General features: G+C 41.4%; 1 protein-coding gene across 1 annotated transcript; it reads left to right on the top strand.

Moving 5' to 3' along the window:
• The first annotated feature begins 12,917 nt into the window (after nt 1–12,917).
• Nucleotides 12,918–23,913, top strand: TMBIM4 (transmembrane BAX inhibitor motif containing 4). Its single transcript, XM_019514676.1, has 7 exons — nt 12,918–13,040; nt 16,494–16,602; nt 17,987–18,092; nt 19,729–19,762; nt 20,364–20,481; nt 21,023–21,068; nt 23,201–23,913. The coding sequence occupies exons 1-7, from the start codon at nt 12,941–12,943 to the stop codon at nt 23,405–23,407; spliced, it is 720 nt and encodes a 239-aa protein (XP_019370221.1). The 5' UTR covers nt 12,918–12,940; the 3' UTR covers nt 23,408–23,913.
• Nucleotides 23,914–24,263: the final 350 nt, after the last annotated feature.

Below are 24,263 nucleotides of genomic sequence, written 5' to 3'. Positions count from 1 at the left end.
AGACAGATCAATATTAATTTTCTAAATTTTTTAGGGGTCCCATGGGCTAGATAGAATGGCCTCACAGACTGGATACAGCCTGCGAGTCGTATTTTGCCCACCCCTACTCTAGACTCTATTACTTAGGCATACCTAGAATTGGTACCCTGGAATCCATCCATTGGGCGACTCTCTCCCTGTAAAATATTCAAGGTTAGTCCTGAAAAAAAAAGAATATTTGACATAAAACAATAATTTTTTCCTCCACTTAAAATTATTAGAAGACTAATAAATAACTGCAATTATGTTAATGCCTTGGCTGTCATTTTTGTCACTCCCTTTAGAGGCCCCTTAGGGATGGTTAACTAAAATTCTGTCACAGCAGTAATTTTTTGCTAGGCAAAAAGTAAAATTATCCACAGAATTACTGCTAACTCATGACATGGCCTAGTGATTAAAAATAATTGCTGAACAATTTTGTGGGATTATTTATTTCAGGCAAGAATTAAGAAAGCCAAATTGAAAAGGGCTCATTTATCATTACAATGATTTTGTTGGCAGGCATTAATGAACAAGTTTAATGTTTAGCTCCCTGTATTAGATTTTACTTACTGAGTCATTAAAAATATAAGTTATGTAAGTAACACAGTTTTAAAATAATTTAAAAATACATTTTAAAGGATTACTGAAGGCTAGGAACATTATTTGGATAAGAGTGTAAGGATACTGTATAATGTATATGCACTGAGTGACACGCACATTCAGGATGGCATATAACATGTCAAAAGAGGATTAAGCATTATTATTCTCACTTGGCCAAATTCAGGAATCCCTTCAGTGGATTTTGTTTGGCCCACTGAACCTCTTACTACTAGCCTGTCCATCATTCTGACAGTTTTCCTGTGTCCTCATCATCATGTTTTTCAAAAGGAAGCTTTAAAAATGACACTTGCAAAAAACTGCTTTTCTTAACTGAATGATGTATACCAAGGTTACCAAACTGATATCACTGTAGTGAACTCCCCAGAGCATGTGCCAGAGTAGCAGAGAGGATAACAGAGAAAGTGTACAATAGGGGTCCTTATGCTAAAGGGCAGCAAATACTTTTTAGGGATAATGTATGGTACCCACTTCTAGAAATAAGAGGCAGGGCCATATCTGCCTCTCAGAAATGGCCAGCAGATTTACCTGTGGAGGGAAAAACAGGGTGCAGTCTCTTTAAAGGTGCTGCATCTGTTGAGTTTCTTGAGGCACAATGCTTTGCTCATCTACTGCTGAGTATCTTGAGGCCTAAACCTGTCTCCGACTGCCAGAGAAGTGAGTGATGTTTCTGCCCCCAGCAAAAAAAGCTCTGGTTTTGTGTCACAATACTTAATGTTGGTAAATCCCAGGCCACAAGTGTAAATATATTTGTAAATCTTACCATACATGTACAGTTCACAAAGCAGCTAGGAATTTTTCACAATAGGCAACAGTTGTTCATATTGAGTTATACGAACATCTGAAAAAGTAGGGATGTTGCAGGCAAGAATTTAGATATTATGCCATAGAGATTGTCTAACATCAGTGTTGCTATTAGAACATCAGCTGCACACACAAAATGGTTTGGGTGCATGTTGTTGATAGTAAAATTTCAAGCTGTTTTGTTAGGACTGTGAAATCATGTATGTCAAGGATCTTGGCTGTCCACTGTCCACCTTTCTTCTAGTTAGCTGCTGAGACAGATAAGATTAATTAAGACAGGGGTGGGCAAACTATGGCCCACAGGCCATGAGACCCCTATGAGGGACTGACTGGACAAACAACACCTGCAAGGCATGGGCATGGGCATGGTGTAAGGGGCAGTTTGGAGCCATGTAAGAAGCCCCTAAGGCAACAGGTGCTTCAAGGAACATATGGGCCAGGAAGACCCAACTATGGACAGACTCAGTGCAGGCTAGTGGGGTCTAAGAGGAGATCCATTGGCAAAGGAAGGATGAGGACTTGATCTAGGGCTAAAAAAAGCCCTAGAACTTCCCCTTCACAATTTAATAATTACATCAAGGCATGGCATGAAAGAGGGGAGGGTATGTAGAATCAGGTTAAGGCAGTGGCTTTTTGACCACCATGGCACAGCACAGTCACTCCTGGGTCCTAGTCCTGCTGCACCTTTTTGTGTTGCCTTGAGAGAGGCAGTGACTATATACATTGAATTACATTTTTGCCTAAGTAGCCAATGCTTGGCTCAGTTACTGCTTTGCAGTCCTGCCTTAGGTGCTGTGAGCAAAGCTCAGCACAGCTTGGACACCCACCCAGCTTCTCGTGGGGAGCACTGGGTGTTGCAGCCTGCACTAATCTGTGCACTACAGTTGTCCTGCTAGAAGTCAATCAATTTATACCTCACTCACACCCTGAGACATAGCCAAAGCTTTGAGGCCCTGGGGTATTTTAAACTCAGTTTTTTCCTTCTACAAGATATTCATTATTGCTATTCTTATCATCCTCCTTATTACTATTATGCCGATGATTAGGCTGCCAGTATAAACAGAGAGATTCAACCCCTGCCCTGAAGAGTGAACTAATTCAAACTGACACAAATGAGAGTAATAAACACAAAGAGAATGAAGAATAAAGGAATTAATGGCAGAAAGGCAAGATTTCCAGCTGTATGTACAGCTTTATTATTCTGAATCATATAAAGGTTTCTGTAAATTGAGTCTCCCCAGGTATTGTACTTAAATATCCCATAGTATTTAAAATACATATAAGCTACAGTAATAAGGTGGAAAGTATAGTAGTCTAGTAATAGTGCCTCCACATTATCCAAATCCTTCCTGTGCTTTGTACTTTTTATCTCTGTTTTCACTAGATATTCAGGTCTCTCTGCATCCCTGTGGCAGATTAGGACCATTCTTTCAACCCCACTGAGGCTTTTTTCAGCTTACCCTCATCTGCTTTCACTGTCATGTCTTTCCTGAAACACCTTTACAAAACAGAAGAAAATTGAACAGACTGATACAAACATAACCACCAAAGATTAAGATCTGCTGTTCAGACACTTAATTTATAAGCTTGCATATAGTTTTTAATTGACAGAATAATAGGTGCATGCTGCCTAGTGAAGTTAATTGAAACGTTTATAAATGTGGTGTAAAACAAAAATGCATAAGCCTTCATTATGCGCACTTCCAAAATTCAAGCAAACTTTTATTGCTAAATAGGTCTGAAGAAAAATAAAATATTAGACTCCATTTGTGGTACGTTTAGATGCTTCACTGAGAGAAACAAATTCAAGAACATTTATACTTCTATTTCACAAGCAGTGCAGTTAAGCTGATGTTTGGATTGTAATGTTACCTTCAAGCAAAAACATAAAAAAAGAACACACATTACTTTCTTCAACTGAGCTTGTCACTATAGCACTCTAGAGTTCCCACAGGATTCAGTCTTGTACATGGAATAAAATAGTGCTCCTCTTTCAATTTGTGTAGTTTAACTACTCTACTACTATTATAACAAAGGATAAACTAAAATCAGTCGACAGTTCTTAGCTTGCCCTAGAGCCCAACAATTAAACATGTATCTCAGTTCTCAGATGAGGAGTACTGATGTTTGAAAGGTCTGAAAAGGACTGACCCCAAGACCTTATAGAAAGGCTTTAAATGCTAACATTAATTTATTTAACATACAACTTTGATGATTCATCATTGTTCATATAAATAATGTGCAGCAATAGGTGATAAGACAAAACCACTTGCATTGTGGGGAAGCAGTAAAATCCTTATTTACAGCTGGAACTGTGCTCTGGTAATCATGTTTCAACATGCTTGTTTGGTACATCAAACAGTTCAGTGTGTCCAAAAACTGATCCTTTTCTGTCTCTCGTCAGCCAGCAATATGTGCTCATTTATACTGCACTGTACAACCCTGTTTGCTCAGTGATTTTAGGAAATTCTGGACTGCTGTCTCATTTTGCCTCAGCTCCTGATGCCAACCAAGAGGACTATTTTTGTTGTTGTTGTTGTTTATTTATTCAAAGTGCATCAGCTGACCTCTCACTGCTTGCAAAGATCCCTGGTTCATGGATTCTGGTTTTCTCTGTTAAAGAAATCCAAAATTCTCTGATTAAAAGCCCCCCAAATCCACACTTTCCGTAATTAAAATGAAACACCATTATTTTATTTATGTATTTATATAGATAGATATCTATAGATAGATAGATAGATGTCTGGGTATATATATCAATCAGTTGAACACAATGTTTTATTGATATACTAGCAGAAGGACCTGTTCTTTGCCCAGGTCATCATTTTTGTAATTGCAATCTTTGTTTATATATATTTAGGTCAAAAATATTGTAAATTTTTAAAAAACATAGTACAACATATTTAACATATAATATTTAACATGGAGCGACATTTCAAATGACATCCAAACGAATGATCTTTATTGTAGAACTTTGTAAACAATGTTCGCGGTGTTTGCTGTTGGCACCAGTATATATATCTTTGATTACCAACTCTGGAGCAAGCCACATATAACTGTGTAAAAAGCACTGTTCCCTTAAAAAGTCACTGGAAGATTCAAAAAGGGTCAAGTGAAAAATAGCCCACCTATAAATTTCTTTACATGGTATTCAGTGATTTTGGAAGGTTTAGAGTAAATAGGACCAGCCATTCTTGAGTTATAAGTGAACATACATTCAGCCATACAGACATACACTTCCTTTTATATATATAGATTTACAATTGTCAAGCAATTTGGAAGCCTATCAGTGCCTCAATCATTATAAAATAATATATTTTAGTATTTGATTTTGTGGTTTTTTTAATCATAGAAAATAAGAGTTCTCCCTGCCCCTTTGCTCACCAGGATGTGGGTCCAGCTGCGGCACCCTCTCCCCACTGCTTTGTGGTGCTGAGCAATCTGATAAGCTGGTGCCCCTCACTCCCAACCCACAGCCCCCAACCCTCGAAGTCCTGCTGTTGCCCCTCACTCCCAACCTGCTGGCTTCGGCCCCCAGCTCCCCAGTATGTGAGGTGGGGGTTGGGGCATGAAGGTGACCAACAATAAGTGATGCCCTGGGGGGGGAATGTGGGGGCATGTGGCCCCCCCACACACACATTTTTGCACCCACAGTGGGCACAGGGATGCAGCCTAGCCAGACCAGCATGGGCAAAAGTTGCCTCCGCTGTCCAGCAGGCAGGACATGGGATGGGAGGGCAGAGCCAGGTGGCAAGACATTACTGCTGCTGCCTGCCTCTGCTGGGACCCCCATACCAGCCACACTGACAGCAGCATGAGTAATGGATCAGGGGGGCTGAGCAGCCCTCGCCTCCCACTGCCAGCCGTTTGCATGTCAGGCCGCAGCTTTACCCCACCACCGTGACCCAGCTGCCACTGCAACCCTCAAGCCACTCATGCTGCCCTCACCTCACCTCCCCTCCTGAGTAGAGCTGTGGTCAGAGGGGAGCAGCAGCAGCTGGGCTATAGTGGCAGAGTAGAGCCACAGCCCATTGTGTGAGAAGCTGGATGAGACAAGGTGAGGGCAGCTCTGCCCTCCTAGTCTGTTACTCCTCTCACTGCTGGCGGTGAGGTTGGCACAGGGGCTCTTGTGGCAGCAGTAATAAGTGCCATCACTCTGCTCCACCCTCCCATGCCAGGTCCCATGTGCTGGGCTATGGAGGTGGCTCCTATCTGTGCCAGTCTGGCCAGGTTACAGCCCTGTGACCACTGTGGGTGCAAAAATCTGGGGGGGAGCACATGCCCCCCCAAACCTCCCTGATGCATCACCTATGCCCCCCACCATGTGTCACCTATGCCCTCCCTTCCCACAGACTTACTTGCAGGGATCTGCAGGAGCTGCTCTCCACCACACTGCCTGGATGCCGCATGAATGTGTATGCATGCACGTGCATGTGGTACCCCCTGCCTGTGATCAACCCTCCTCCCACTCCCCCCAGCCCCAAGTAGCTCCTTGCAAGCTAGAACTCTGCCAGCTTGCAAGGGGAAACCCATGGTTTCCAGTGTTTTTCACCTTTAAAGGAGAAAATCCAGGTTTTTCTGCATTTTCCAGTCGCAAACAGAAATCCAGATCCCTGATTATGGTGATATACCAGAATCCATTTGTCATGTCAGGTGTTTTTATTTGTCAGAGTGAGCATTTTTTAAAACCTTCCTGATGGTTCAGGTGCTGCATATTCTAAGGTTTTTTTCTTCACACACTTAGTCACTGAGAACCTAAACATCCCAGAAAAACTTCTAGAAAATAGGCCAATTTTAAGTGATATCTCAGAAGGAGAGAACTCCACATTCAAATGATCTGGTATACACCAAAGTTGTGTATAAGAATAGTTCCTTTAGCATAGCTGAAATTTTTTCCACATCCACACACACAAGATGTTTCCAGGGGCCTACAGACCTGCAGGCCATTGCTAAATTAGTGTGGCTTTGAATTACAGCCTTATATGCCAATAAAGTTTAAATAGTACAAAATACATGTTCACAATATGTGTTCATGAACAAACTGTGGAATATGTGACTGAAAAACATTGTAGTGTAGACAGGACTTGGGATGAATAGCAATGTAGTGTCTCATTAAGTAAAGCCAAAGAGTATGCCAAATTGAAGGAACATTCATAGAAGTACCTTATCCTAGAAGAATGAAAGGTCAACCTGGTCATCTGATTGCTGAAGGCCAGAGTAACAGTTCAGCTGTCTCATGAAACCCTAGGTATTAATGAAGATAAAACTGTGCTCCCCTGATTTGTGGATTTTCAAATCCACCATCAGCGTTATTAGAGCAGCAGATAGCACATCTGTCTTTGAGTTTCTTTATGCTGTCTTCCTGACTCATAAGAACTTCATTACATTTTGCAGCTATAATGTATTGTATATGTTTATAAGTGTACTTTAGAAATGCTTTGTAGTGAAATTGTCTCCAGCCCTTGCTGAGGGATTGTTTACACTTGTAGGGAGAGGAATTATTTAATGCAAACAATTAATTAAAGTGTCTTGTGTCCACATGGCACCATTCCTCTTTGAATTAACTGGACAGTTACTGAAAATTCTATAATCTACTTTGAAAGCAGATTAAGTACATTTTAGGATGAATTAGTTCAGAATAAGATTTATGTGAATGCATCCATAGATCAAACTAACCAGACACCTTCGACTGTATCCCTTACTGTCTTGTTTGTGCCAGAACTGACCAGTCTGTTAATATTCTCCAGTGGGGTCAAATTGACCAAATGTCACCTTTCTCTTTCTATGCTGCTATGGAGTCAGGAGCATCCCATCTGTGCTTAAAACACTCCTGGAATGACACATCTTGGTTAGCATTCCCTTATACAGACATTCAGTTTCTTCTAGGAGGTTACTGTTGTCCCAGGAGAAACTATGAGTAAACAGGTGTTCTGGCTTTTTCTCTCAGGGTAAAAATGGCTTCTCCAGGAGAAAATCTGGGAACGAGGCTTAATCACTCCCAGAAGAGTCACTACTGAGAAAGTGAATGTCTGTGCATGCTGAATGTTAAACAACATGACTGTAGGAGACAGGACAAGGAGCAATAGCCTCAGGTTGCATCAGGGAGAAGTTAGACTGGAGATTAGGAGAAACTTTATGACTATGAGGGTGGTCAAGCATTGGAGCAATCTACCTGGAGAAGCTGTGGAATCTCAATGCTTGAAAACTTTCAAGAGCTGGTTACACAGGCACATGGCTGGGAATACTTAGGCAGAGGTGATCCTGCCTAGAGGAGGGGGCTGGACTAGATGACCATATAAGGTTCCTTCCAGCTCTGTTTTCCTGATCCTATAGCAGCTATACCTCCTGCATCCACATGAAACCACATGAAGCCAAGTCATGGATTTCCTTGAAATCTGGGGAAAGGAGTCTATTTTATCCTGCCTTAGGAGAAGAAGTTGATGTAATGTGAAGACTTACAACCATCTATGACAGCAAAAATCCAAGAGGGTCCTTGGGCATTGTGCTCAATGTTGCAACGAAGGAGAGGTAATCAGAATGAATAGTGCCTACCCAGCCCCTGTCCAGTGAAGCTTGCAGTGCAGTGGTAATTTTAAATAAAACTAGTGTGTTGTAGGCATGTTTATAAAAACATCAGATGCAGAAAAAGTAAAGCAACATAACAAGTGCTTTGCTTTTTATGAGACATACTTAGCATTTTATAAGGTATATTTCCCAAAGTGAGACACATAAAATCACATAGAGATTAGAAGCACTCAGCATGCCATAACCAGACTCTCAACGTCATTAAGCCACTTGGTTCAGTACAATCACTGCATAACCACATTTATTTAACAGTGCACTTTGGGCATGACTGCAGCTGATATAAAAGAGTTTATGACAAAGATAATACTTTATTTGGCATGAAGCTTCCCAAGAAATGCAGTTTTGTTAATGTCTGTATACATAACCATCCCTTCCAGTTCTGCAGCATCTCTGTAAGGACTGTTCTGGTGAATAACAACCCCTCATGCTGTGCTCTGCTGATTGCTCTGCTGATTTGAACAAGTTCATTGCCTCTTAGTGACTAGTATTAGGGTAATTTCTTCAATGTAAAGACAATCTATAAAGATGCACATGCAGTTAAAAGCCTCTCCTCTCCAAAACTCTATTCCCAAGTACTTTGCCCACGCACATTCCAGCCCCAAACCTTATGCCTGGTTATGTATCCCCCTTGAGGCTCCTAGTCCATCACTTAATCTTAGATTACAACAGTGGTTCTCTGCACAGGGGAGGTCAGATTTAAAAAAAAATCTACCATCTCTGAGATCACCCAAAACTAGGAAGATTACTATTAAAATGGAATTCCAAATCAAAGGAAAAAACAACATTATATCATTGCTACCACAGAAACTGGAACCATACCTATTTCAACTAACCATAGCTACTATATAATATTAATGCATCTTAATATATTATACTGTTACATTAATTTAAGGGAACTACTTGTTCTGTTTCTCAGCTTCTCCAGCTCCTGCACTTAATGCCTTATGGCCCTGAAGACAAATATTATCCCCTACAGAATTGTTGGCAAATTTCCAGGGAAAGAAAAGAAAAACTGACAGTTTTACTAAGTTTTTGACAGCATTATAGAAGAGAACAAAAAGGAGCAGAGAGATGTTCTTTATTGAGAGAAACAGAAGAATAGAAAGGAAAGGGACAAGAGGTGAGAAATGTTCCTTAAACAAGGAGAAAGGACAGAGAATTAACAGAAAACACCATTATAAACAGGGACATGCAGAAATAGCTTCTGGAGCTGGTGTAGAAGCAGAGAATCTTGCAGACAGCAGGTTCATGCAATACATCTGACTAGAACAGGGGTGGGCAAAGTCTGGCCCGTGGGCTGGATCCCACCGGCAGTGGACTCCATTTCTCAGCAGCCCCGACCGCGTAACTGGAACCAGTTTCCATGGAAACCCCAGTAGCATGCACGCAGTGAGAGCATGAGACCAAGGTTTCCATGGATCCCGGCTGGGATCTTGCAGCAGTAACAGCATGATCCAGAATCAGGGCAGAGCAACCTGCATGCTCTGGGCAGGGGCATGTAGGCAGTGGATTGCGACTCTGCCCTGGCTTTGGACCACGCTGTCACCGCTGCAAGGAGCTGGGGCACAGCCATGATCCACTGCCTGCACACCCCTGCCTGGAGCATGCAAGCTGCAGATCGTGGCTCTGCCCTGGCTCTGGATCGTGCTGTCACAGCCACAAGATCCCAGCTGGGCTCTGGAGCAGCTCTGCACCCTGCCGCATGCCCTGCCAGTGTTGCTGGGGCCAGTCTCCACAAACTCTGGCCTCATGCTATCACAGTGGAGCTGCTGCTGGGGTCTCCATGGAAACTGGCTCCAGCCACAAAGACAGCGGCTGCTAGGAAATGGAGTCTGGCCACTGGCCAGATCAACCATTTTGCCCAACCCAGACATCTGCAGAGGAGGGTGGGGATGATGACTGCGTAGATGTTGGTGTCTTTTTCGGAGATCACAATGAATAAAAACATGCTGAAGCAATTTCCCAAAGGAGACACTTGTGCACTGGATCCTGTGCTGTATTTCCTCATCAATGTTCACTCTCTGAGACAGGTGGCTACTGAGGTAGGGGAAGTGCTTAATTACCTCCAGGGTCTTTTCCTTGGTGGTAATCTGGGGCGGGGGGATCATATTGATGGCAGGCTGGTAGAGCACTTAAGTTTTCTCAATGTTGAGAGAGAGGCCCAAAGTTTAATAGGCTTCTCCAAAAAGATCCAGTGCTGTCTGGAGGTTTTCCTCAGTGTGTGCAAGGCTGGTGCAGTTGCCAGCGTATCGAAGGTCAGGGATGTTGTTTTGAGTATTTGGGTCTTCAAGTAAAAACATCCCAGGTTGAAGAGCCCTGGAAAACAGAGCTGGGGCAGTGGTGCATCCTTGCTTAACCTCAGTTCAGATGAGAAATGGATCTGTTTCTGATTCACTAAACGGAACAATCACAGTTCTATTGGAGGTCATGGAGAAGCCTCAGGACCTTGATGTACTTTTCAGGACATCCAAATCTGACAAGTACTTTCCACAAAGCTTCATGATTGATGGAACCAAAAGCCTTAGTGAAGTCTTGGATCTCGGTGTCACTCTCATCACACCAGTCTTGGTACTGATGGGTGGTATAGCCAAAGGATTCAGCACAGGCCATATGGACAGCAGTTTTAAACCCCTTCCAGAGTTCCTCAATGTTGCCTTCATTTACAGACAAGGCAGAGAGATTTTCATGGAGACACTGATGGAGATCCTTACAGACCTTCAGGTCTTGAAGAAATTTGGTGTTGAGGGTCCTTTGCATTGCTTTTGGCTCTTTTTAGTGTTTTGGAGCAAGCTGGATGTTCATAATGGCTCTAATAAGACAGCAATCTGTCCAGCAGTCATCAGTTCCTTGCATGGCTCGCATGATATGGACATCCATTTGATCATGGGCTCTAATAATAACATAGTCAAGGAGATGCCAGTGCTTAGAGTGAGGGTGTCTCCATGTGGTCTTGCATTTGTCATTCTGTCTAAAGAAGATGCTTATGATAACCAACCCAAGTGATGGTTCAAGGGACAATCTTCATACAAAAGACCTGAAAGTGCAATGTGGTTAGTGCCCCTAGAGCAGTGATTCTCAACCTTTTTTAAACTCAAGGCACACCTCAATAGATTCAAGGCACCCTTTGGAAAATGTCAGCTCTTAGTTTTCACTTTCTTTTGGCTACAGAATAGTGATTCTTCTGTGCATGGGTGACTGGTGCCTCTTGAGTCGGGGGGGGTGGGGGGGGCATATGCCTGCCCTAGACATCAATCAGCAACCAGGGGGTGGGGTCCCCCACAGCCGATTGCACTGATCGCACTGCTTCCGGAAGTCCTATGGCCACTTTTGCTGGCGGCCCCACTCTCCAGTCAGTACTCGCAGGGGTGGGACCTGCGCTTCCACCTGGCCCCCTGCACATTGCCTAAATAGGGAGCGTGGCCTGACAGGGCGCACCAGCGCTCTCAGAGGGTACATGTGCATATGCACCTCCGTGCACTCCCTATGCATCACCAATGTTTTTGCTGCAAAGAACTGAGAGACCACAAAAAATCAGAATATTTTTATCGCTATAGATTCCTATTGGAAATCTTTGGGTTTATCTTGCGATTCATGTTTGCCCCCCAACAATGCTTACATTGTGTGGCACCCTTGAAAGGCTCTCATGGCACCCCAGGGTGCCATGACACACTGGTTAAGAATCATTGTTCTACAAAGATGGTGCGCTCCCTCACTTCCCACTTAATTAGACTGAGGATATTCAACAGGAATTACCTTTCTGGCTCAGCCCTGTAGTAAGAAGAAAGTCTGAATAAGTCTACTGTCTACTGCACCTTTAAAGTGGCAAAACTTAGTTGTAGGTGGGCATATATATCAGAGTAAAACTGCTATAAAATAGTCATTTTCTTTGGACAGAATGAAGAAAGAGAAGTATTTCCACATAACAGTTAAGAGGAAAACCGCTTTGGAGAAGCTGCTTTTTCAGCCACAAGCATTACCCCTTAGACACTTAAGACTAAAAAAAAATTGAAATGGAAAAACTGACTTTCTGGAGATAAGACAAATAAAATGCTGCATAAAAGCACCATAAACAGTGAGTGGAGCAGGCCTGTGTCAATGTAGTGAAAAAGCTTACCCTACAAAAAATAACCTTTCATGTATTTATGGAGAAATATTACATAAACAGCAAATAATCGCTTGTCTGGCCATGCCCCATGATTTCAAATGGGAAGCCATACTGTTAAAATCCTTTGGACCTGTTGTGGTCCTTCTAACAGAAAAATTGCTTTCAGCTCTAGCATTTTCCCATAGTCAAAAAATGAGTGAAAACTAAGAACTGGCATTGTCCAGTGGGTGCCTCGAGCCTAAAAAGATGGAGAACAACCATTTTTCAGGCAGAGGTTTTCTTCAGTAGATCGCCACAGACCAACATCATCACTCCCCTTCTCAGGGGGGAGGAACCTGAGGGGCACAGGGGCTAAAAGACCTGCCCAAAGCCCCCAGCAGGCCTTGGCAGAGTGGGAGAGCCGGGCCACAGCCGGGCGGGGGCAGGGGCGAGCGCACTGGGCTGCCGCTGTGACAAGACTCAGCCCCGCAGTGCTTGTGGCTACGTACGGCCAGACGCACCCACCAGAGCTGCCCGCTGTGCGGCTGGGCTATAGCGGGGCAGCGGCAGCCTGGGGCACTGCAGCTCAGGGGCGAGGACCGGGCAGCGGAGCAGGGGCACCTACATCCCTAGCCCCGAGCGCCAGTGCCGGCTAGCCCGGCGCTCGTTCTGCAGGGCCAGGCCCAGCGCCACGGACAAACGCGACCACACCTGCGCACGCGCCGGGGAACGCTTGTGGAGCAAGCGGCTCGATTGCTCGGCGGCCCGCCCGGTGGCGGCTCGATTGCTCGGCGCTCGACGCCGCCACCCGGCAGTGAAGACGCTGCGATGGCGATGGCGGCGGATCCGAGCTATCCGCGCACCTCCATCGAGGATGACTTCAACTACGGCAGCAGCGTGGCCTCGGCCAGCGTCCACATCCGCATGGGTGGGTCTGCAGGGCGCAGCGTGGGCCCGGCGGGGCGGTCCCGCTTGCGGGCCCGTGGACTCAGGTGCCCCTGTCCTGCCAGGACATCCCGAGGGCCCGGCGTCGGGAGGTGGTGCTGGCGGGGAGGATAGGTTTGTCCTTACTCTGGGGTCTGCGCGCTGAACGAGACTGGCAAGATGTAAGGACGAGTTCTTCAAAACCCCGCGCGGGGGCCTGTTGGCTCAGGCAGCCCAGAGGTCCATGTGGGAGGGGCAGTTATTTTTTATTAGAGCAACTAGACCGTTGCAAAAAAAGTTTTCTTTCTTTGTAAGTTTTCGGGCACATGTGCCTTTCCTCAGGGGAAGGAGAGTGTGATGGTTGTACAGTTTTCCCCAGGTGGAAATGAAAAATTTGTATTGCGCAGGGGAGCTGGAGGGTGGCGTAAGGTCTCCTGGCTGGAAAAGTGTGTTTTACGTGAATTGGGCTTGGAAGGCAAAAGTTGTTTCTTCTGGATTTGTGATATGGAAAGCTGCCAACGTTGATCCTAGTGTCAAGGGAAATGATTACGTCATTTTCGTAAAATATTGCAGTGTCGTGTCTTGTGGACTCTTGCATTATGGCCGTTTCAGTGTAGCCCTGAGCAGGCCTATTTGTTGTGTCATAAATTTGGGTTTAGGCCATCAGAGATTACTATAAGCCTCACTTAGTAAGGGAAACCAGTGAGGACACATCAGCTGATTGCTGGGCCGACCAGGCCAGACCAAGCTTTGACTGGGATGATCCAGTTGGGGATGGTCCTGCTTTGAGCAGGGGTTTGGACTAGATGACGTCCTGAGGTCCCTTCCAACCCTAATTTTCTATGATTGCTTGGGACAAATAAAAAAGAAAACAGGAATGGGAGTGAGGGTCACAGACTCAAAACAAGGGATCCAGAAGGGGGACCGAGCAGTGCCTGCTACCCCCTGAATGAGTCAAGCTGACCAGGGGATCTCTTCCCGGAGCCGCAAGCAAAGGAATGAGAGGAAGACAGCCCTGCACTTGCCTGGGTTCCCCCCAGCCAGAGCCTCTGTGCTGGTATCCTAGATGGCCAGCTTATCCAGAGCCAGGAGGATGTTGATTAGGAGGTCCCAGAGCTTTGTAGGGCCATGGATAGGGAGCGCATAGCATAACAGGCGTGAGCAGAAGTGCAGCTGGAACATCAGCAGGAGGTTCTGAAAGATGTGGAAGAGGGATTGCATTGAGCAGGAAGGAGGGGACTAAACTCATAAACATGTTGTGATAAATTGGTTTAAGGAAAGAACTATTTATTTTAATAGACTTGAACCAACACAGTAAATACAGTGGGAGGTTCTTGTAGGCATATAAACCCATGCTTTCTTTAAATGAAATATGAGCTCAAACATGTGAATTTAAAAACTATACATGTCTTTGGGACCATCACAAATGCAGTCCTGGTGCTTGTGTGATCTGCTTTCTGCACATTCTTTCACAGCATGTGATGTGAACTTGGATTGACAAAAGCTTGTGCTCTTTCTCACTCTCTGTATATATAACTTGAATTAGTTAGTCTGTGAAGGTGTGTATCTGCCCTTCCTTCTGTCAGACACTCTTAAACATACATTCTTGTCCTAGGTTTGTAGCTAGATTTTCTCAGCAAGCCTACAGTCTTGTTTCTATGGGTCTCTGAAGAAGGAAAATGGCAATCAGAGATGTTAAAGACAGCACAATGCTGCTTTTAATAATTCATAGCCTGGAAGATTTCCACTTAACAAGCGACTCATGTACACTTCTTTGTGTTATTGTGACACTAGGCCCCAGTCTGGCAAATAGTGAAGCATGTGCTAACTTGGACACGGTGTTACTAGCTCTGTTTGTGTTTAATTATGTATGTGTAAGCATTTGCAGAATTGAGACTTCCATGGTTTCTGATAGATGTAGTTATGATCATAGCTTGGTTAGACTTGAAGTAAAGATGAGTTGTCTTTCTCTTGCCCCTCAAATCTTCTCTTTCTCCATATCTGTGCTTTAAAACAAGTTAGTGCATTCCTCCTCCTGAAGCTGTTGGCAGTGAGATTCTCTAGACTGGGATGCTCTGCCCTGGCCTATGGGCCAAATCCTGCCTGTGCAGCCATGCCTTCCAACCTGCAGGAGCCCCACAGGTCTGAAAATTTGGCAGTGGGGGAGCAGTGGCAATGGTTGCCACTCACCTGCTGGCAAATTTCCAGACTTGTGGGGAACTGTGCCAGAGATCAGCACCAGCAGTTGGCCCAGAGCCTGATTTGGACACACAGGGGACCCCATCTGGTGGTTTAGGGCCTATCTTGGAAGTACGGGGGTCCAGTATAGCACATGAACTAGCCCTGCACCACTCATCCAGCCCATGGCACAGATGATTGTGCACAAACCCTCCAGTGCTTACTATCACTGCCCAGGAGTATAAAGCAGAGAGTTCTGGCTCCCTTGAATGGTGATCTGGGAATAACAACCTGAATGATCTGCTTTGTGAAAGCAAAGCTTTAGACAGTCCATCCTCCATCCCTTGTACGCATTAAAAAAATAAATCTCCTTTGACTCTAAACTGAGATTTAGAGTCTGTTTAGGAGATACTGTAGTTACTGAACTGCCTAAAGTCCTGCTCAAAGTACTCTCCTAACATAAAAGTCTTACCACTGCAGAATTATTCACTAGCATGGTTTCCAAAAATTTGTCCAGTCTAATATGAAAATCCCAAGTGTTAAGTCTTCCATTTCAGGAAACTAGCTACAATGTAAAAGACATTACCACTAATATTTTTCCCTGTTTCTTTTATCCTGTTATACTTTGATATAGCCCCACATACCACCCAGGTAATCGCTCTCCATCCTCTAGTGTTGATACCTTTCAAATATTTGTAAATTGGTACTGAATGTCCCCTTATACAGCTTTTAAAATCTTTCCTTACTGTAAATTTCTTCCATGAACAATTTATCATATTTATCAAATAATATGATGACCACAGTAATTTGGCAACAGTTTAATCAGTTGTAAGGAAAAGGGATTGTTAGAACTTTGCCCGATGCTGGTGGTTCTCAACCTTGTTAGATTCCAGGCATCCCTTGGAAAATGCTGGCTCTTAGCTTTCACTCATTTTTTTCACTATAGGAAAATAATAGAACAGTTCTTCTATTCCAGAGAACTTGAACTACAACAGGTCAGAATGTTTAGGTACTATGGATTCCTATTTGAAATTTTTGGGTTTCTCTTATAGGTGTTTGCACACTTAACAGTTGTGCAACTCCTCGTGGTACCCTTAAAAAGGATCTTGCAACACCCTGGTTGAGAATCACTGATCTATGTTATATCAGTAAGCGTGTAGTAAGAACATTTTCTGGCATTTCCGTATCCCATTGCAAACATATGTCTAATTTTAGTCTAAAATGTAATTCAGTAATGACCAGACCAAGTTGAGGTATTTTTTGTTTTTTTTTATCCTAGCTTTTCTACGAAAAGTGTACAGCATTCTTTCAGTTCAAGTTCTTCTGACCACAGTGACATCCGCTGTTTTCCTCTACTCCAGTACCGTTCAGACCTTTGTGCATGAAAGGTAAAATTTTAAAAATGAAATGGGAACCCTTTCCAATATCTAAAATGTACTGTAATGTAAAATGTGTGATAATCATGTACAAATTTTGGTGGGGAAAGGGAGAGAGCTGAGGAGACAAAAAGAGAAAACTTTGTTCTGAATAAAACCACACTTTGTGTCTGAACAGATCTCTTAACTTTGTTCCTCTGAAATAAGTCTGAAATAAGTCTTGAAAACTGACTAGATTTTGAACTTTACTTTTTCTTTCTATGTTTCCCATTGCTTTCAATACCAGAATTTATATTTACCTTCATCCTGTTCTACTAAAACCCATGTCTTAATTACATTGTATCTTAACTAGTGCTGTTTCTGTTCTATAGTCTTACATATCCTTTTGAGAGGCAAGGATTTCTTAGGATGATATCTTTTATTTGGCCAGCTAGGTAGTTGGGATAAAGTTAACCAAGCTTTTGAATGCTAGACACTCTTCCTTAGGTCTGTCACAAGGACGGAAGAATGTTTAGCATTTAAAAGCTTGTCTAACTTTATCCCAACTACTTAGTTGGTCCAATAAAAGATATTGTCCTAAGGAATCCTTGCCTCACATAATTTCTGGACCATCACAGCTACATCACTCTTGCGCTACCTAAGTATCCTTTCAGAATTCTGGCATTTGCAATGTTTTTCAGTTAGTCACTGTCTTGTTCCAGGAAGCTGTACCATAGCCTTCCCCTATAACCTTTCCTTTCTATCCGATCATTTCTGACTCTGACTGAAGACTAGTATCCTAAATTCTTCATGTACCTGCAGTTTTCTTCCCCTCATTTTTCTATCTACAGCTTTCCATCTCATTCACTCTGTAACAGATATGCTTTACATTTTGCTTTAACTTTCTTCTACTTTATCACTATGATAAAATGCTACATAAAGGATACCATATAAAATACAATTAATTATATTTATAGCTGAAATCCTGCTCCTGGTTCAGAACCATCTTTGTTTTTCTTGCAGAATTGCCTTAATAGTTTCATTTCAACAGTGAATTAATGGTTTTCTTGTAAACTGGGATATGTGCTTAAAGTTAGACATGCCCAAGTTTTGATAAACTTGGAAACTGTGTGTAAATATTGTGAGTTTGCTTTTTTTTTTACAAAAGGTTTCTTATATTTTGCATGCTTGGTGAGGACATTTTCTTTTCTGTTCTCTGGAGGTGCTTTTGTGAGATCTGTAGACAGCCTATAACTTCTGGTATAAGCAGGTCCCTTGCCCTTCAGTTACAATTTCCTTTTCCAGATATTCCAGGAAATGTGTGATGTTCAGGGTTTGTTGTGGGTGGTTGTTTTTTTATCTTGGGTGAAGTAGTGTTTTGTTAACCATGGTTACTTTTCTGTCTGAAACTTTACAGGCCTGCTTTGCTTCTGCTATCTGTGCTTGGATCTTTGGGCATGATTTTAGCCCTAACCCTGTACAGACATCAGCATCCTGTTAATTTATACCTACTGTTTGGATTTGTAAGTATTCCAGCTTCATTCGTTAAGAATAATCCTTAGTACATTTTTAATTTGCAAACAGTGTTTTAAAACAAGCTAATGACACCTAACTCATGTTTATTGTACTCCTTTTAAAGGTCTAGTATAAACTTCCTGAAGTCCTTCAAGATATTTGTCTGGGTTTTTTTTCTTGGAATCCTCCAACTCAGCCTGGTAATTTCCTTTGGAAACAGTACATAGCATCAAGGCTTTAAACAGATCTCTATAAAGCTCCTTCACTTTGTTTTTGCCTTGTCCCTCAATTTAAGTAATCTTTTAGATGGTGAGTCAGAAACGTGCCTTGAGGAAGCTTCTATATCACAATACATGTTCAGGAGTTAACTTAGCAGAGTCTTTAGTGGAGATGAAGCAGTCCCCAACACAAACAGAGGGACTTCTGCAGAAAAATAAAATACTTTGAATGTTTTTTTTTCCTTCGGTGCTAAGAGTTCTGAGTGTGTGTCCAACCCAAGGACACTGTGTCCAGTAGTCAACCCATGTGTAATTGGGCCGTTATTTCATAGTTACTTAGCATAGCTGAAGGAGTTCTGGCCCAGTATATAATGCAATTCAATCTGCCAAAGAAAGGTGCTGCATTTCTCTTGCTGAATTTCTTGCTTTAACACCTGAACTCGTATAAATTATGTTCTTCAAATATTTTAAAGACTGCCACAAAGTTGTCTTGACTTACAAGACATAATAATTTCTTCAAAAGCCATACAGTAGAAGGCAGAGGTATATGCTTCTGAAGTCATGATGTGAAATGTTTTCAACATTTATTCCAATTTCAAGTGAAGTGATTAAATCATTTTAATAAAATGTTGCAGTGTAGTGTGGTGTGGACTGTTGCATTGTAGCCCTTTAAATATTGCACTGAGCAGGAGGAGTAGGATAAAACTCTTAAATATGGTATGTGATAAATTGGTTTAAGGAAAGACCTATTATAATAAACTTGAACCAATGTGATAAACACAGCCAAGGATTAATGTCTTAAGCATATAAATGTGTTCTTTCTTTAAATAAAATATAAATACAAATGTGTAAATTAAACTATACATATATGAATTTCAAACTATAGTTTTAGGAAAAAGTCAAAGACTTTTAAGAACACAAGTGCCTACTTCAGTTTGTTTTTGAAATTCCCACTGAAAAAGACATGGGGGAGGGAAGCTGAAAGGAGTTCAGTTACAGCAGTTCTAAGAAACCTACCTAATCATTTATTATCATTTGTGGGAGATTTGAACTTAACGTTACTACATGTAGTGCTTGAAAAAAGAAAACAAGCCATATAATACCTGGTACTTTGGGGAGTTGCCACTTTCCCACAGCAATAAAATAAAAATTGTATATAGCAATTATATAACTTGCTGTCCAGGAACGAGTACTGTAGTTGCCATTTTCTTGCTACCTTGACAGTTTTACTTTAGAACAGAAAACACTTTAATAAATGAACATGTTTCTATAATACACATTACATTTTACATGTGGTAAACTTATGTAGCAAAATGCCTTAACTCCAAACTGGTGTTTTTGAATGTTGTCTCCATGTGAACGCTTTGAGCTTACGCTTTTTTCTTTTTTTTTTTTTTTTAAATTCTATTTCTTTAACTTCTCATAGACCTTTTTGGAAGCACTGACTGTTGCTGTTGCAGGTAAACAATAGTCATTCTAATACTGCCCATCAGTTTCCCATGAAAATATGGAAATGAAATCCAACACGCTTACTTATTGCCAAATACGGTGTGGATGATGAGGAATCCTTTGATTCCACCATGAATGTGGCAAAGACATAAAAGCAGAAGGAAGAAAACAGGTTTTAAGGCACCTCCTTCTACTATTAATTACAAAAGAAGTTACACACTTCCACTCTACCACAGTGAGTGGACTGTTAATGAGCAAGAGAGAGACTGTGTGAATGAGGTTAGAAACCTCTCAAGCCTTGGATTAGGCCAATCTTGCACACCAAGTCCAAAAATGCCTTTAGTATGAGTATAAAAGATCTAGCAGCTCTGTTTAAGAAAACTATATTTATCAGAAAAAAGGTCAAGAACCTGCTAATGCAGAAACACGAGCTACATGTTAAATTATGGATCAGCCTTGAGAACATTAGATCAATTGCAGACCTGTGTCTGACAAACTATACATTAAAAAAAATAATAAATATATATGGTGTTTAAGCTTTGATTAAATAACAATTATAGCAAATACATAACATGCTGTTTTTAAAGGACAGTTTACTTCTTCCGTTTACAGTGAGTTTCTATGATGTATCCATTGTCCTACAAGCTTTTATTCTTACTACTGCTGTGTTTCTTGGGCTAACTGCATATACTCTGCAGTCGAAGAGAGATTTCAGCAAATGTGGAGCTGGGTAAGTTTCCTTATCAGAGACAGTAACAACAAAACCACAAAATGCACAAGTCTTATATATACAGTACATGAATCAGGTCTGTGGAAGCTGAGTTGTTCAGTTTTATGTCACTAAAGGGTGCCTTGATTTGTACTACTTGTTAAGATAAGGCTTTTCTGTGCTTTACTCCTTTAGGAAGTACTTGTTCTTGTGGAAGTACTGTTTATTTTATTATTATTATAACTTTTAAAAATATAGCACTACACGAACAAATTATGTATTTATGTGTCTTCATTGGACTATCAGGTAGCTAAATCAAATGTAATAAATTCTGAACTTCAGTTGTCACTGGTTCCTATAATGGGAAGATTTTAGTGTTGATAACAATGAATGATTGGCAGTTTAATCTTAACATTTTTCTTTCAGATTGTGCATAATATATGTGTACACTTTATATATACTACCTAGCTATCTGGTTATTTAATGTGGGGAGGAAAGAGCTTGAAAAAACATCTAAACAACCAGTAATAAAACTAATACACTAATGTCTTTTTTTTTCCAGGCTCTTTGCTTGCTTGTGGATTTTAATCCTCTCAGGTTTCTTGCGGGTAAGATGGCTTGTGTGTAGAACTAAAAATTATTATTTAAGTTGCTGAGTTCAGAATTTCCTTCCCCTGTCCTCCTAAAATTAAGACATTTTTAGATCAGAACATGCTTCAGATACTTTGGGGACTCATGGATCTTGGAGTAAAAATTTCAGCTGTAAAACTTTAATGCCTTAAATCAGATTTAAAGCCCTCTCTGCAATTTTAGAGAAAATCAATATAACTGAGACTTCCAAATCACTCAGACACCTCTTTATTTCACTGTTGATCTAAATAATAAAATGGTAATATAAGACTAAGCATTAACATTACAATATACAATATTTATAAACAAACTATTACTATAGGCTGCTCAGTCACAATCTAATTTAAATCTGTGTAATGTATGCTTAAAAATTAAGGGTAATTGCTGATGCAACCTATGAACAAGTTGCTAGGTAAAAAATTATTTCTTGGTGCTATGAAACATGTCTAGATTTCAGGGGTTTTCCCTGTTCCACACTGGGAGGAATCAGACTTTTTTGAAGTTTGTTTTTTTTTCCACAGAAAAACAGATACATTGCAGAATTGCCAACAGCTAATGGTTATGGCACTCAGATGTGGGTCTCTGACCTTTAAAGTGAGCATTATAACCAGGGGACTGCTATGGAGCCAGTCTCTAGCCAAGTTAATGTTTATTTATACAAAGCTCAACTGCTCCAGCAGAGGAAGGGGAGGTGATCTCTGTCTCTCTCTCTCTTGTTGAATCTGTTTCATTTTGTGTAAATAAATATTCATTGGGCCAGAAAGAAGGATTTACTGGAGCCCAGTGGTTAGAGTGCTTGTCCTAAATGTGGAGGTGGCAGTTGTATAATTTGTATAAATAATGTTCACCAGAACAAAATAATATTAAAGTGAAATTGCTCAAGTGGAAGGGATTGAGGGAGACCCATGTAAGAATAACTGTCTTGGGGCTTAAGACACATGTATGGGATATAGGAGAACAGCTGAGCTGGGACCGAACATAGGTCTTCATCTCTCAAGTGAATCTCCAAGCTGTTTCTCTGCTTTTCCATCTTAGATTGATGAAACTTCCGAAATTCCATCCATAAAATGTGACACTGCTTTTAAAAGCTTTTACTCTTAGAACTATCAGATGATTGTTTTACAAAGAAAAAAGTATGAAAAGGCACATTAAAAAAATCACTCATTGTCTTTCTATCTTTAGACTATTTTGATTAACTTAGATGTCATGTCAACAAAAGAGGGAATGTGGATATGGTACTGTATGTACCAAAACATGGTCAAGTCTGGCCTCTCTCACAAACAGGTTTAGTTTTGACAAGTTAGATTTTTTCATCAGCAAAAAAATAGTGATTAGAGCTATTATTGGAAAAAGTTCTGTTATAACCTCTCAATTGTACTTTTCAAATTAATTTAACTAGAATACTCTTGCTGCTGTAGAATTGATGGTAGGGATTTAAATGGTTAGGTTTATCCAAATTAGTATGGAGAAGAGATTAACTTTTTCAGTAGTATTTGTTTCCTCTCTTAAATTCTCTTCTACCATTACTATCAAGGAGGCAGAGCATCCTTTCCTCCACTGAGAGGAGGCACTGCTTCCAGTGAAATGAGCTCAGTGAAAATAGACAAACTGAGGAGCTGGGGAAAAAAACAGTCTGTTTTGGTGCAGAGGATGTTTGTATAGTTTCTGTTAGGATCTTACTCTTTGACTTTGTAGCTCTACAAAAGTAGTTTGCTTAGCCCCATGTGGAGAGGACTTAATACCAAGCAAACCTCTTTGGCCTTGATACTACAAACACCCTTGCATGTGATTCCCTATGGGGAATAATCATATTGAAAGTAGTATACAAGTATCTGCACTACTAGGGTCTAAAAATATAATTAGTTTGGAAAAATCTCATCTAATTATCTGCTGGAAGGTGATGACTGTTTTCTTCTGTTCCAATCCCAAGATTTTTACAAAATTTTGGAACATCCTGCCACTAATACTGTTGTGGTGCAGTAAGTATACTCCAGTAGAAGGCCAAAATAATTTAAATTTCTTAGTAATAGTTTTTAATACTGAAGTGCATCTGCTTAATGAAATAGAACTTACCACTGTTTTTCCTTTTCACACTTTTGTCTGGCTTTAGCTGTTTTTCTATAGTGAGACAATGGAACTGGTATTTGCAGCTGGCGGAGCTCTTCTGTTCTGTGGATTTATCATTTATGACACTCATTTGGTGATGCACAAGCTGTCCCCTGAAGAGTATATATTGGCTTCAATCAACCTCTATTTGGATATCATCAATCTGTTCCTACACCTGCTGCGTTTACTGGAGGCATTCAATAAAAAGTAACTGAAGGCAGTCTAAATGGAAATATGATGTGCATAGGGTTAAACAACTGAATAGTGTTGGTTACTATCTACAAACCATGCAGTATATTTTTTGAACTAAATCTTAGCATCTTTCATTCCATGGTTATTGACTCTTTAGAAATGAATGGGCTTTCTTGTAGCTGACACCAGTCTATTCTAAAATGTATTTCATTACATGCTGTATCCGTTTCAGTTACCGTTGCAAAGGCTCCATTTAATTTGCAGCTAAGATTCATGATCAAAACACTGGTCAAATTTGCTCTGCTGCCAGCAATTAAACAGTGGAGTTTTCTATTTCAACTATTCTGCAACTACCAGAGACAGTTCTTTTGGAATCAGAACAGAAAATTGCGCTTAATCTTGTCACCCTGTAACAATCCTTTAATTCCACCAGTCAGGTGTGTACCTTCCTTTAAAAGATTTTATTCCTATTTAGAGAAATGGGATGATTGCATTACTAAGGACAAAATATCACTTTAAAAAAAAGTCACTTGTCTTTTTGTCTTTATTTTTGATTAATAAGCACGTTGACAAAAAGTGGCATGTGCTGTGGTAAAGATCAGTCTGCACTCAATTAACAAACCTGTTAAAAAGCAGAAGAGGCTGTCCGTCCTAAAATCTGTCTGTGTAGCCGGGAGCGCTGCGGAGCAGTGTTTCTGAGCCTGTTGGTCGTGACCCACACTGGACATGAAGGAACATATGAAAAGGTCCCGCGAGTCTCCTTTAAAGGGGGGAAATGGAGGGTTCTCCCTGGCCGGCTGGCGGAGTTCCTACTTGTGAGGGGCGGCTGGGGGTTCCCCGTGACCCCACACCCTCATCTTGGCGGGGGGGGGGGG

This window comes from Gavialis gangeticus, unplaced genomic scaffold, assembly GCF_001723915.1.
Source record: "Gavialis gangeticus isolate Ggan-Ray unplaced genomic scaffold, GavGan_comp1, whole genome shotgun sequence".
NCBI lineage: Eukaryota > Metazoa > Chordata > Crocodylia > Gavialidae > Gavialis > Gavialis gangeticus.
Note: the sequence above shows the minus strand (reverse complement) of the source record. Positions and strands in the feature narration are given on the sequence as shown.

What these genes read in the sequence shown, in the direction of transcription:
- TMBIM4 (XM_019514676.1), top strand. Translation starts at nt 12,941, where the DNA reads ATGGCGATGGCGGCGGATCCGAGCTATCCGCGCACCTCCATCGAGGAT. An exon ending in CAGACCTTTGTGCATGAAAG is followed by an intron (nt 16,603 to 17,986) that starts GTAAAATTTTAA and finishes GAAACTTTACAG; the next exon opens with GCCTGCTTTGCTTCTGCTAT. An exon ending in TATACCTACTGTTTGGATTT is followed by an intron (nt 18,093 to 19,728) that starts GTAAGTATTCCA and finishes AACTTCTCATAG; the next exon opens with ACCTTTTTGGAAGCACTGAC.